Source organism: Lepisosteus platostomus, chromosome 4, assembly GCF_059453375.1.
Source record: "Lepisosteus platostomus isolate fLepPlt1 chromosome 4, fLepPlt1.hap1, whole genome shotgun sequence".
In the NCBI taxonomy this organism is placed as follows: Eukaryota; Metazoa; Chordata; class Actinopteri; order Semionotiformes; family Lepisosteidae; genus Lepisosteus; species Lepisosteus platostomus.
Genome location: NC_142614.1, coordinates 15,606,295 through 15,619,523, shown reverse-complemented (window position 1 = coordinate 15,619,523; position 13,229 = coordinate 15,606,295). Strand labels below are relative to the sequence as shown.

The window sequence follows — 13,229 nt, the reverse complement described above, 5'->3', positions numbered from 1 at the left end:
CTGTTTCTATTAGAGGTCAGTTCCTACGACAAGATCGTTTTCCCTTCGATTTCACTAGCAAATGCATACATCAGCTTGTCTCATGCAGCACCTTACAGAGCAGACTATCAGACCTAAAGAAACCAGCTCATGGTCATGGAAGGATCTGCAATTTCACTGCTTCTCCTACTGCTTGCATAATAGCCTCTGAGCCCGTAAACAAAGATGACAACCACTTCACAAAATAAGGAAGTCAAATGGAAACAGACAAGTAACAAAGAGAAGTAAAAAAATTTATTGCAGTATTTGTTCCGCCAGTTTTGCTGGGGATCCCTTTTCTCTTATTACCAGGGTGACCTAATACATCAAAATCTACATTTACAAAAAACTCCTCCTGCAGATAGGCCACAGATACTGCATGCTTCTTTTTTCAACAGAATAAATTATATCCAGGAGATTCTGCCATTTTACAGCATGGAAAAAAAACAAAACGCTTCCCTGGAAACTGAGCTAAGCTAAAGAAAGCCATCCGTCGCTAGGTTAAACTCCAAGAACACTTTATTAAGAACATTAACAGACTAATTTCCAACATTCACTTTTAAGTTTATTTTTTAAACAGAATTTTTTTCGAGATATAAACATTTTTTGTTAAACTATGATACAGTGGGAGTAGAAATCAAATGAGAAGTTTCTGCTGCACAACAGCGAAGGAAGCTCCCACAAAATGTTTTCCAAACATTTCCTTCTGTTTCTGTGTATTTATTTAAACGTGTCCTGGATCCACCTCTCGTGAGCTCTTCACAGACCACAATTTTTTTTGCCAGAATGTTGCATTTTCAAGTTTTTTTTTTGTCTTTTCTTTTTCAGTCCCTGTGAATTTGGCTGCAAGTTGTAAGTTCATTAGCTGGAAGTCCCATCCTTAGCTGCATACAGCGATCGTAAAGTCTGAACCACTTTATTAGTCAGCTTATGTGCGCTCGTCAGAACAATTTTCTTGTAAATGATGTCCGACTCTTTAATAGTATCTACCCAAGGCACCAGTTTGCGTCCATCTCGCTTCTTGGCCTCAGCCCAGGCACCACTATAAGAGCCTGCCATCCAGTGAACGCTGTAGCCGCTGCTGGTCTTCTGGATCACCCTGGCAATCTGTGGTCGGTCCTTGTACTTAGGGCAGCAGATCGCGATGACGTCCATGGCTTCCACAGTCTCGTTCAAATGGCCTGCAACTTCTGCCGACTCTCCACCTCGCCTGGACTTTCTTGATGACTAGAAGGGGAAGAGGAAGGACACAAAAGACAAGGTCACTTCTATAAATCCAGAACCACTTGAACATTAATCAATTTACTGGAAAGAGAGACACATGGTGAGTTTCTGCTCCAATCCATAAGGAGGAGGGCTTTTTTCATGTCTTTGTGTAACGGACAAAAAGGTGTTAATAATCTGAATCATATTTGTGGATGCTTTCACATGAACTATGGGCTGCATCTTTAAAATACATCAAATATACCCTGAATTTGACATTCATCTAACACTGCAGCAATTAACATCATTTGAACGTATATACAGCCTTACAATTCCAAACACAAAAACTATGAATTATGATCACGTGAATAACAACCTCTCACCGTACCACTACTTTGAAAACATATCATTTTTTCCCCATTCACAAATGCCAGGGAAAACTACAATACTACTTGAAGGGGTCAACAAAAACAGGTGCACGTCTTGTCCTCCTGCTCCTCACTCACCCCCGGTGCTCCTCCCTTCTCCTCTCCATCGCTCTCGTCGTCCTCGGTGTCCGCGGTGTTGTTCTTGGGGCTGGATCCTCCCAGCAGCGCATTGATCGCTTTATTTCGGGCATTCGCGCTGGCCGACGCCTCCCCCTCCTCATCCTCCTCGTCAGGGTCCAAGTGCTCCATTAGTAACTTAAACTGCAATGAGCAGCAACACACCAGGATAATTCAACCAACTGCCAAGTGCCTGCAGATCTGTGCTGCACGGTGAAAACAAGCCCGTGGAAGTCAATGAATCCAAAAACAACAAGACTTACATCAAGGTACTGCTTGACGATCTTTCTCTTGACTTCGTATGTCATCTCCGTATTCGCCATGTCATTGGCAAGAAACTCGATCGTCTGCCGAGGGTTAAAATGCACCGATGACTTCCTGTTCACAGCCTTGTCGTACACTTTTGCAGACTCGGTCGGGGAGTACTTCTGGATTTTACTGTTGAAGAAAGAGCACACAGAGTAAATAACAGACCACATTTTTGTCTGCCCAACAGTACAGAAACAGTCGCCCAAAAAACGTTCCGAGCTGTACCTGTCGGAGAATCCATACAGATTCTTTAGGTGCTGCTTGAGGACCAGGAGGAGAAGGATTCCTTGGGAAGCATTGGCAAAGTCGATGAGAGGGGCAGGGTTGTCTGGTAACCTGCTCATCACCTTTTCTACATCCTCAGCCTCCATGTCGGAATCCGAGTCCGAGTCCGAGTTCACGTGCCGCTTCGACTTCTTTGGCCGCCTCACTTCTCCGTCCTCACTGCTGCCGCTGATGTCATCCTCATCCTCCTCGGAGCAGTACTTCCGCTCCCTCGGCCTGGGTTCTTTCCGCAGGGACTAGGAAAGAGACAGGAAACCCTTTTACTCTTGCCATGAACGCCTTCTTCAGAACAACCTGCTGAAGAGGTCTGGCAGTGTGGCAGAGCTGTGAGGATGCTTCACAGAGCCTTCTTCCTCATGCAGAAAGGTACTGCAATCATTGGCTTAGTTTAGTAGGTGGCCTGTTGATATCTCCGTAATTAAATGCGTGAACCCTGCTAGCTTACCTCCTTGAAGGACTGGAGCAGGTTGCTGCCTGATACCGACAGCGTGATGTCTATGTGATGCATTATGAAAAGAGGCTCCTCCTGCGTCTGGTACGGGAAGCAGGCCAGATTGTCCGCTATATACAACAGCATATTCACATCCGTTTTCTGTAAGGTGAAAATACCAAGAGCTCAAACCAGCCCATCTCCAAACACAAATCCACTGGTAACATTATGCAATTTAGACTGGAGAGCTACATTGATCTATTGATTCCAGTGACTGGTCCCTCAGGGATTCTTAATATTCCTAACTGGACAGCATTGCTATATAACTTATATATAATGGCAAGATTGATGGTTTTTGGGCTTTCAGCTTGGTGACAGCCTTTTGAATATCATCTACCACCCATAGACTGACGACCTAATATTTCATAGACACTCATTTGTTAATATTCCATGTCCATAACTATAGGATCTCATGTGCCATGACTTAAGTCTTATTAGATCAAGCTCCTGGATTTATTCCCATAGACTAATTAAACTACGCAATTTAGCACCAAGTGCTGAAATGAATTTGGACACGTGCATGAAAGAAGACAGAGGCCAGGTGTGACTTACAGCACTGTCGTCGAAGAGGTTGAGCAGGGAGATGAGGAAGGCCCTTCTGTGCTGCCTGTTTCCTCGCACCATGGTGAAAAGGTGGGAGCACAAGGCAGTGTGCTGCTCGTCCTGTCGGAAACCTCTGATGATCGTGTCCTGGGACGCCCAGATGGCTTGCTGTACCTGGTACGACATCTTTATCCCTGCCACAGCCTTCATCTGCACAAAACATCAACCGTTTCCGTAGGGCAACAGCCAAGGGGTGATGGAGGAGGTTTGGCATGATACAGTGCAGTATAATAGAAAAAAATTGAAAAATGCTTGGCCTTTCACCTCCCGAGTTATATCAAGAGAGGGGTAGAGATACAGGTTTAACACCAATTTTGTTTTATTTCTACTAGGAGTCACAGCATACTTATACTATTTAATGACTGAAGCTGTAAGAAAACATAATTACGATTCCTGCAACTTAAGACTTTCTATAACTGCTACAGATTTTAACATGACTACAACATTACTAATGTATATAATTCTGGTTAAAAAAATGCTGCAGAACAAAGTTAACCATCAAATTCTTTTCGACTCATGGAGGATTGACATCTTTTCCTCATCACTGGCCACCTGGCTATCTGTTGTCATGGATACCAAGGCCATGTATAATAAACGCAGGAAGAAAGATGACCAGGGGTCTGGAGTCGGAGGCTTCACACTGACATGTTAGATGTTATGTAGCTAGTATTACCAGAATTTCACTTTCCAAGTGTGCAGTGTTAAGCATTACTACTATATTCGTTTTTCTGTTAATTTTGTGACTTAATTTTTGTAGTTATAATTTTGATCTATTTTTGAAATGTATCACTGTATATTTGTACCATTATCTCCAACACTTTGCACAATGAGCAATGAAACATTGATAAGGAGGGGCTTTTATACAAGTAGCTGGAACAGTAAGTTTCAAATTTGTATCGACTGGTTATTGGTATATCCAATCATACCCTATATCTTCTTGTGCTGGGTTTCGGTTGTTTGTGAATTGAACAGTTTGAATTAAAAGCAAATACATAATTGTAAACTTTATATTTACACTCACTGTAATATAATGTATAATGGTACCAAAACATTAGATTTCCATGCATCTTTAACATTTACAACAGACTTAAATGTTGAAAACACTAGTCTAGACATGGCATGTTATGCTTACATGAATGAATCCTGTGTACTTCTTATCAATCTCTACCAGCTGCTGATCTGCTTTATTCCTCATGCTGGGCTCGGGGTCTGTTCCCATGGCTATCAGGTATGGCACACACTGAAAATGAAAAGGCATTTTAAAAGACCTGTATGAGTATGGGGCTAACATCCATGTCGCTACACTTGTTTCACAGAAAGTGCTTTTACATGTAAAAAGATTCATACTGAACACTGAGAACTGAGTGCTAAAAAACAAGTTCATTCCCATCCTGCTCAAAAAAGGGTAGATTTCAGACCCTGCCTAATTTGCAACATTGCAGTAATAGCAATGTCAGGCGTTTACTGCGATTTCTAGCCCTGTATTGGGAATGCATTACAAAACAGAACTGCTACCTCAGTGTGTTACAGATTCTCAGTTACTTCCTGGCAGGTACTATCAGCTGTTGGGATTGGTGGTGCAGCCTGGTGGTGCAGCTGGAGCAGTAAGTTTCAAATCTGCATCTCCCAACTACGGGTATACCCCAATCTCTTACCTGATACCTTTTTTGTGTAACATCCAGTTAGAAGATCAATCTTTTGAAAAATACAATCTCTAGAAAAAAACTTTAGTTAAACTCTACAAACTATGGGAAGCAGAGGCTGATCAAAAAGGAAAACATCAGTTTACTGCTGTTCAACTGTAGCGCTGAAAACTCTGAAAAGTCACTTTTGAATTCATAGAGGCATTCTGAAGTGCAGAAAAAAACAGTGGGGAATCTGTACATTTGACTTTCAAGGGATGTTTTTATTCCCTAAATGCAGATGCCTTTTCTTCTACTAAAAGACATATGCAAACGTTGTGTTTTGATTGAAAGTATAATTATGGCATAATACTTTGGGTTCTACAAATTCATGCTTATGTTTTATTCCATCTCATTTCTTAGTATTTTAATTTAATTTAAGAAATAATACCACTGGATTTGGTAAATTGCTGCAATGGATATAAAGTATATTTAAAGTATAACCACTTTTATGTATTTTTTCTCACTTTGTCCACAGCAGATGCAATTATTTCATTTTTACATCAATTAAATTATGACCCTAGTTATAGTCTTTAAAGAGTCAAAAGCATATTTACAGCATTATGCAATTCTTACTTTTCTGATTGCCTGATTAGATTCGCTTGAGAATATTACTTTTAATTATTCTAATTTAGTCCTCAGTCACTTGCTATAATCTCAGTGTAATTAAAATACATTTACAAAAATGGAACAAGAGGTTCCTCATTAAAATGTAACAAAGCACATAACTAATTAGGCAGAATCAGTATTATAAATAAACATCCATTTGTGAAAAGAAGGCTTGAGAAGTAATGGAGCACACAAATGGCCTGTTGGCATTACCTCCAGTACTCCACTACCAGCTCTAAAAGTTGTTTCCTTGACAATGCTTACCTGGACTGGGTGAATGAGACCTTGGTTTAGTGTAAGGGCAATTACATTTAGAGCAAAATGGCGAACGTTGGATTGCGTGTGGAAGAACGCCTCAAGAACCTGTTTGAGGTAGAGCTGCATTATTGAACTGCTCATGCCTGAAGATATATCACCCATTTCTTTTAAGTCCTCCTGTTTCGACAATTTTTTCCCTGGAAGACAAAAATTAAGGACAAAATGTTAAGCTTTCACGTTAAGTCGTTGATGTCATGATATACTTTGAAAACTGCAGCCTATACACCCAGTTATGTCATGGTTATGTGTTCAGAGCGAATTTCAACACCCATAGGCAACACATAACGACAAGCTTGAGTTACAAGTAGTGTTAGTATTTTTCTGGAACCAGTGCTGCTGATAATGTGCGTCTATCCCTGTTCTGCAAAGCCCCACTGATAATGTGTGGACCTCCGAAGGCTCCCTCACACAGGCTGTCACACAGCACCACATGGGAGGTGCTTCTGCAATCCTGCGTCCATGCAGGCTGGCAAATAGCTCCAGCATAAAGCAGCACTCCTTCAAAACCTGGGTAACCATTCACTATGCCCACTCTGTGAATGACTGCTGTGTGCACTTTGTGTAAAACGCCAGGGCCCTAGTTCAGACAGCTGTATCCCAAGGCTCAGTGTAACTCACACTCCCGGTCAGCCTCCTGCATGCGGGTGTCCTCTTCCTGCAGGTAAGTCTGCAGGTTCTTCAGGACCTGGATCTTCAGATTAACGGAGCAGTTCTTGTCTGAGAGGATACCATTGTACAGGTTCTTGACATCCTGCTCAAACATCAAGCTTGGGTGCTGAATAAACAAAAACCCTGCAAAAGAAATGCACAGTGTCTCTCCTGTCACTTTCAAAGAAAAAACAACAGCTCTTTCATTCTGCACAGCTGAAGAAAACAAAGCAATTGAAATGAATCAATCTGATCGAGTCTCGGTATTCCACGTCTGCTCTTACCTAAACCAATGATGGCTTTTGTCTGCACCTCTTCATCTTCATGTCTGGTGAAATATAGCAGCAGCTCCAGTACCTTGTCTTTTATGACAACCTAAATAGAAATAAACACTGTGAACAACTGCCTTAGTAAAGAAATATTTAATGTTTCAAAATCTTTGCAAGAATGAGGCAGTTACAGTCAAATTTGGCAAAATTAAAAAACAACATTCTTAAAGATAAACATCTCCATTTGCTGACTAATTCTGCAAAACAAATTTGTTTTTTAACAGGATGCTTCCATGTCTGTCATGTGAAAAAGTGTTAAACATCTGCTGAACTGAAAAGGCATTTCAAACTACCTTGTTGCTGCCTTTGAACTCCTCCTGGTCAAAGTTAAAATGTCGACACAGTGCACCAACAGTGAAGAGTGAACGAAGTAGTGCAGGTTTATTGGCAGTGAGAACAGTGCTGTTTGGATCCTCTTGATGCTGCGTCTTTAACTTGGTTATTGCACCTGCACAAAGCAAATCAGATACCCTATCAACACTTTCTGCATGGCAGTAGTTATGACCATGATACATAAGAAAACCTCATTCATTCAAAGCAGTGTGTATACCCCCATTATTTCACCAGTTGATGAGTATCCTCCTACTGAGCTCGGTGCCACTCCTGAGATTCATGCTTAGAATGTTCTTTTGCATTCCCATTAAATATTCCTTCAAGAACAGCAGGCAAAAAGAGCTTTCAGCGTGTGCACGAAAGTAAAAACAGCCTTGCACATACCCTGAAAGCCATTTACAAAGTTTAAAAATATAAATTATAAATGCATTATTTTAAATTTCAGGATTCCTAGAGACCTAGGTAAAAGCCACCAGCTGGACAGAAGAAGGTACTGACAATGATGGCTACGTAAAATAAAAAGGGATGTGCTTTATATGACCAGCTGGGTAAAGGTCTTTTAATATTCCTTATACTCACCATAATACCTGTTGAAACACGCCCAAACAAACTTGTAGTTGTGTGTGACTTTATTGACCACAGCCCCCAGGCAGCTCACACAGTGCTGTACCACCTTGAAAAAAAAAGAAGGGTAGTTTGAGAGCAAAGAAATCTTCACAAGGAAAGCCGCAACTTCAGTTCAAATCCAGCCAACGTTCTGTTCAGAAGGGCTGTTTGACTTACAGTCATGCCATATTTAATGATGAGCTTCATGAGGTCCTCCTCGATGGTGGCGAGGAAAGTCTCACTAGGGTGCTCCATCAGAGGCACGACCAGCTCCAGGATCTTGGCTACGTTGCAGATGACCATGAAGTCACTCTGGGTCTGAAAGACAAACACAAAGGAATGGAAAGGGGCTCCACTCACTCAAAAACAATTTGTGCTACAAACTATTATCTTAAAGGTAAAAGACTCACCATAAATGAAATGTTTTAACAACTACATCTACTAAAATTAAAATAACATAGGGCCATATTTATAGATATGCAACAGCAATACAAAATCCTGGTTTGTGATATCCAATCCTGTTGTGTACATTCCCTCAAAAACACTAGAACTAGTGGTCTCTGCAAAGGATGCAAAAGACTGCCAGAAGCACAATCTACTGGGAAACAGTATGCAACGAATGTACTGCATCTTTTGGGAGACAAGCTTCTGAATTGTGCTGAACAACTGCCCAAGTGTGAGGTACTGTATTTAGTTGACATGATTAAAAGATTACTTCCATGAAGAGACTCTTCTTGTTGAAATCTTTCTTATTCTAAAAACACTGGTTTCCTCCTTCCTAATTTGCTAGCTTTTGTGCCGACGCTGTTTTGAGACGACTATAGTGCCCTTACGTTGCACTTGGTGGTGAGGTACGGCTGCATGGTCATCGCGTGTTTCACCATCAGCTGCGCCCGAATCTTGCTGAACAGGTACAGAGTAGTAATGCATGCCACCAGGCGGTTGGAGTTTACACTTTTATTTTCCGAATCTAAGTGGCAAGAAGAAAAGATGAATAAGAATAAGTTACTGGTGAAAAAACAAATTATTAATATAACACAAACCCATTCACACTTAATGCTCTGTGCAGACACCCAATCGACAAAAGTGGACAGCAGTTTGAAAAAAGTTATTCAATAAAGTACAAACCTGCTAGAGATTCCTCATACTTGAGGATATGCTCTACTAGATTGTCAACAAGCTGTACACATGCCTTCTTTGCTGGCTTGTAAGAGGCATCCTCTTCAGATTTCAACAACTACAAAAAGAACAAATTCACTTTAACCAAGCTACAAATTACCTAAAGGGTTCTGCATTTAAGATTATTCAACTTACATAAAAGGTTCTGACATAAAAAACGGATTTCAAAATACACTCACAAAAAATTACATAAACAACGAATTGACTGACACAAGACACCTCAGAGCACTTAAAGATATTTCATTTCAGGGCTTCAGGGATATATATTTCAGGGTTAGAATTGGCATTGATGAGGGTATTTCAAACCTCTTATTTGCTCACACGTCGCATTACAATGACTAGTGAGCAGGAAGGGCTGCGTCACATTGCAATTTGCGTGAACTCTTGCTTTCGCCTGTGGTGAAACCAGGGCCATTTGTCATAATGGCAACTATACAGCACTTTCATAAAGTTAATGATTTTCTGCTTAATTAGAATTTTATTTAAATTTGGCCATACTCTCAATTAATTTTGTTACAGAGATTTAATAATTGGTAAGATAAATTCTTACTGCAGTTTCCCTTAAACTTAACACTAATGCAGTAAAGTCAAAAGAACCGAACAGGTAGGAATACTGATTTTGTACACCAGCTAATTTTGTGATTCTGGCACCAGCTAAAATTAACTGTAGATAAAAGTTAAAGGAAAGATAAAAGGAAAGATAAGTCCAGTTTTAATTTCACAGTTCCAAGGAAAGAACAGCAAACATTGGGAACGTCCAGTTTCCCATTAGTAAAACAGAAATGCAAGGAACAACTAGTATAAGGACAGATTAAGAGCAGAGTTTATTAGATGTCTTAAGGTATTACTCAGCGATTTTACTTTTTTAATAATCTCTCCTTAGGTTAACCATCAGAAAATGACAGTAGACTTTTAAGATTCCTACAAAAAAACTCAGAACAGAACGGGAAGGACCACAACTCTTAGATTTTCTAAATAAAAAGAGTCCAAAGAAATCATTCATATGCTGTTCAAGCACTGAACCCTAAAATAACTAACACTCACATTCTGAAGAAGCTGCTCGAACCAGTCATAACCAGTATCTCTGCAGGCAGCAACCTGTGAAGAACATGTTTTGGAAAATGATAAATCTTGTTACATCAGTTTATTTACATGCACTTTTCACTTTGGAGAGTGCATCACATGAGTTAGCACACACTGATCCTGCGTCATAGAGCAGGCATCATATTAATAGTACAGGTTTCACTTTGCATCATAGAGAACCCATCACACAACTATTGCACATAATAACTTTTGCTATTACAGATTGGAAATAGAAATTAACATTTTAGTTTTTGGAAGGTAACTTGTAGAACAAAAACTCACCATGTCAGTTTTATTCATAGACTAAGTAGAACTGGAAAACAAATTCTTAAACCATTTTCATTCTATGACCTCATTTGCTCTTAGAGGTAAATAATGGACATAAGCATAACCTTAATATTCAGAATCTTGTATATATCATACATGATCATTTCAAATATTCTACAAGATAACAGCAACAAGTACAAACTCAGGCTCAAAGGAATATCCTACATTGAAAGACCTAAAAAATGAATCTTTTAATCTTGAACAGAGGAGACTACTTTGAGACCTCATTCAAGTATTCAAAATAAAAGGAACTGACAATGACAACCCAAAAGACTTTTTTAGGATTTACAGTCAAACATGAACCAGGGGACACAGAGCTGGAGGCACTGTTAAAAAGGGGTTGCGAGAGTCTGAATCAAGCTGCTCAATCATGCTGTCAAAGCTGAAATGCTTGTTTCTTTCATGACCCAGCTATAGGAGATCCTCTGATCAATTTACGTGCTAGCAACCAAATGAGTTTAATGGGCCCGAAACAACTCTCCTTTGTAACATTTCTTACATTTTCTTCTCCTACTGAGTTCAAAAGCCTTCAGATAATTGATTAGGTGAAGGTGCACATAGGAACAGAAGGACTCTTACCTCTGAATATTACAACAGATGAGTACTAAGCTTCTAACTGATTGTTACCCTTAAGGGAAGATGTGGATGACTAATAGAAAATCAATTTCTGAAACATGGGAAACCTACCACATCAGTGATATTGAGTATTTTCCTGGTCATCGCTTCTTTATCATGATTGGGAGTGGGAGTGAACCAGAGCTTCTGGAATGTTTCATTCACTAGTTTCTGTAAAAGGAAAGTACACATATTTCAACAATGCAGACGTTCTGCATCAAGTACATCAAGCTGCTGAATATGGTCACTGGCTTGTGCCTGACCACTGACGTACCTTAATGCCTTCTTCATCATTGACTCTGCGAATCATTTTCACACACATCTCTGTAATTTTATTGAATGTCGGCTGTTCAAGACAGATATCTCGGAGGATCTTAATTACCCTTTTCCTCACACTGATACCAGTGTCCTGTAGAAGAAAACGTAAAATATCGTGACATGATTGAAATTTTGTAATTTGTTTGCAATGTTTTAAGTACTGAATGCTAACTTAAAAGACATTAAGAGAAGTTACCAAACTTTTCAAAAATATTAAAACTAATTATTTGATGACAGGTGACAAATCTAAAACATTACTAAAGACAACCCTTCATCGACAACTATTTTTACATGGTTCGTAATTAGGACACTATCAGGTATGACTAAAAAATATGTATATATAAAGGTTACAAATAAAGTCAAGTTCTATCTCTTAAATAAAAAAACAAAGCCTAACAAGTTTCTTGAATCAACTAAAGATTACATGAAATTCAATGTATGAACTCTAGGTGGCAATGTAGTACAATGAACATTACCTAAAATGAACTTTAATACAGACTGTGAACTTTGCATTTGAAATTTTTGGATTGTCCATCCTAATTCTGATACTGTTCTCATTTTAAATTACAACATATTTAATGCATCAGAAGCAAGAACATTTGATTGATGCAAAAGAAAATGGGGCTTTAAATCCTACATGTTTTTTGTTGCTGTAAAAGGAATCACAAATTTTCATTAAATGGATCTGAGACATTTACAAGGTATGTGTTGCTCAGTTTTGTATTGCTACCCATCTTAAAAAAACATCCTTAAAACTGAAAATCTATGCTTTTGTCAATCGTAGATAGAAGGCTAATTTAGGAACATGTTCAACCAAATTGGATACAAAGCCAATTACAACCTTTGCTAAGCAAGTCATTTATTACTGATGTCGCCCTAGCTATGGAAATCTGAATGTGAAGCACAAGATTAAGAACACCTCCACCATTATTGATCACTGCTGCTAACAAAAATCTTAAGATTTTCAACATTTTGGTGAACTTCTCTCCCATCGACACTGTCAATATAAATGTGAACAGGACATACCAGAATTCTCTCTATTAGCATATCATAATACTGCTCAGTAAGCTGTGGCCGACTCAAAACGAAGCGTCCTAGTAACTCCACTGCTGCCTCTCTCACACTGGTGGAGTTATCCATCAACCGTCCATGAACACCACGCTGCATGTCCAGCTGCAGAGACAAAAACACAAACCCAAGACATCAATGCTCGCGTCGCCAATGAGTATAACAAACACCGGCCACTGCTACACCCCATGGAAGACAAAAGGAAACTTCACAATCCCATCTGCTGCGGGAAACAGATGCTCCACTTCACTGATAGAGGTTCTGCAATAAATACTCAGGAACATACCCTGGCCAGAATGCTTGGATCCACAGCTACTACCTCTGAGAGACATTTCATGGCTTTCGTCCGGACAGCAATTGCGCTCTCTCCAAGAACCCGCAGAATCTATAAAGAAAGCAATATTTCTTTATAGTTCAGAAGAACACCTCAAGGTAAATCCTGAAAATATATTTTTATTAGGTGATAACTTTGCTGATCACACTTTGAACTGCAGCACCACAATGCCCATAGTCCCTAGTTTGCAGCTTGTTACTTTTCTTATTGATAGCCCTACGGATTTCAAAACCCTGTGTTTTTTTCTGAAACCATCAACATAGCGCCAAAGAGGAAATTCTGAGCTCAAGCAAAGGAACTGTCACGTCACACACATTATTCACACAT

At 39.6% G+C, this 13,229-nt stretch overlaps 1 protein-coding gene across 6 annotated transcripts in view; it reads right to left on the bottom strand.

Annotated features, from left to right (window-relative positions):
- Positions 1 to 251: 251 nt before the first annotated feature.
- Positions 252 to 13,229, bottom strand: part of nipbla (NIPBL cohesin loading factor a) — an 85,729-nt gene continuing 72,751 nt past the window's right edge. For all 6 annotated transcript variants that reach the window (XM_088628705.1, XM_088628704.1, XM_088628706.1 and 3 more), the window contains 20 exons: positions 12,855 to 12,953; positions 12,527 to 12,673; positions 11,457 to 11,591; positions 11,255 to 11,353; positions 10,202 to 10,255; positions 9,107 to 9,215; positions 8,812 to 8,948; positions 8,156 to 8,296; positions 7,952 to 8,045; positions 7,333 to 7,487; positions 6,995 to 7,085; positions 6,681 to 6,854; positions 6,009 to 6,199; positions 4,586 to 4,693; positions 3,403 to 3,603; positions 2,806 to 2,952; positions 2,301 to 2,596; positions 2,030 to 2,204; positions 1,728 to 1,910; positions 252 to 1,245 (listed from right to left, as the gene is read on the bottom strand). In XM_088628705.1, the coding sequence (XP_088484831.1) occupies positions 880 to 1,245; positions 1,728 to 1,910; positions 2,030 to 2,204; positions 2,301 to 2,596; positions 2,806 to 2,952; positions 3,403 to 3,603; positions 4,586 to 4,693; positions 6,009 to 6,199; positions 6,681 to 6,854; positions 6,995 to 7,085; positions 7,333 to 7,487; positions 7,952 to 8,045; positions 8,156 to 8,296; positions 8,812 to 8,948; positions 9,107 to 9,215; positions 10,202 to 10,255; positions 11,255 to 11,353; positions 11,457 to 11,591; positions 12,527 to 12,673; positions 12,855 to 12,953 (3,102 nt within the window). In that variant the 3' untranslated portion in view covers positions 252 to 879. The remainder of the gene's footprint in view (positions 1,246 to 1,727; positions 1,911 to 2,029; positions 2,205 to 2,300; positions 2,597 to 2,805; positions 2,953 to 3,402; positions 3,604 to 4,585; positions 4,694 to 6,008; positions 6,200 to 6,680; positions 6,855 to 6,994; positions 7,086 to 7,332; positions 7,488 to 7,951; positions 8,046 to 8,155; positions 8,297 to 8,811; positions 8,949 to 9,106; positions 9,216 to 10,201; positions 10,256 to 11,254; positions 11,354 to 11,456; positions 11,592 to 12,526; positions 12,674 to 12,854; positions 12,954 to 13,229) is intronic.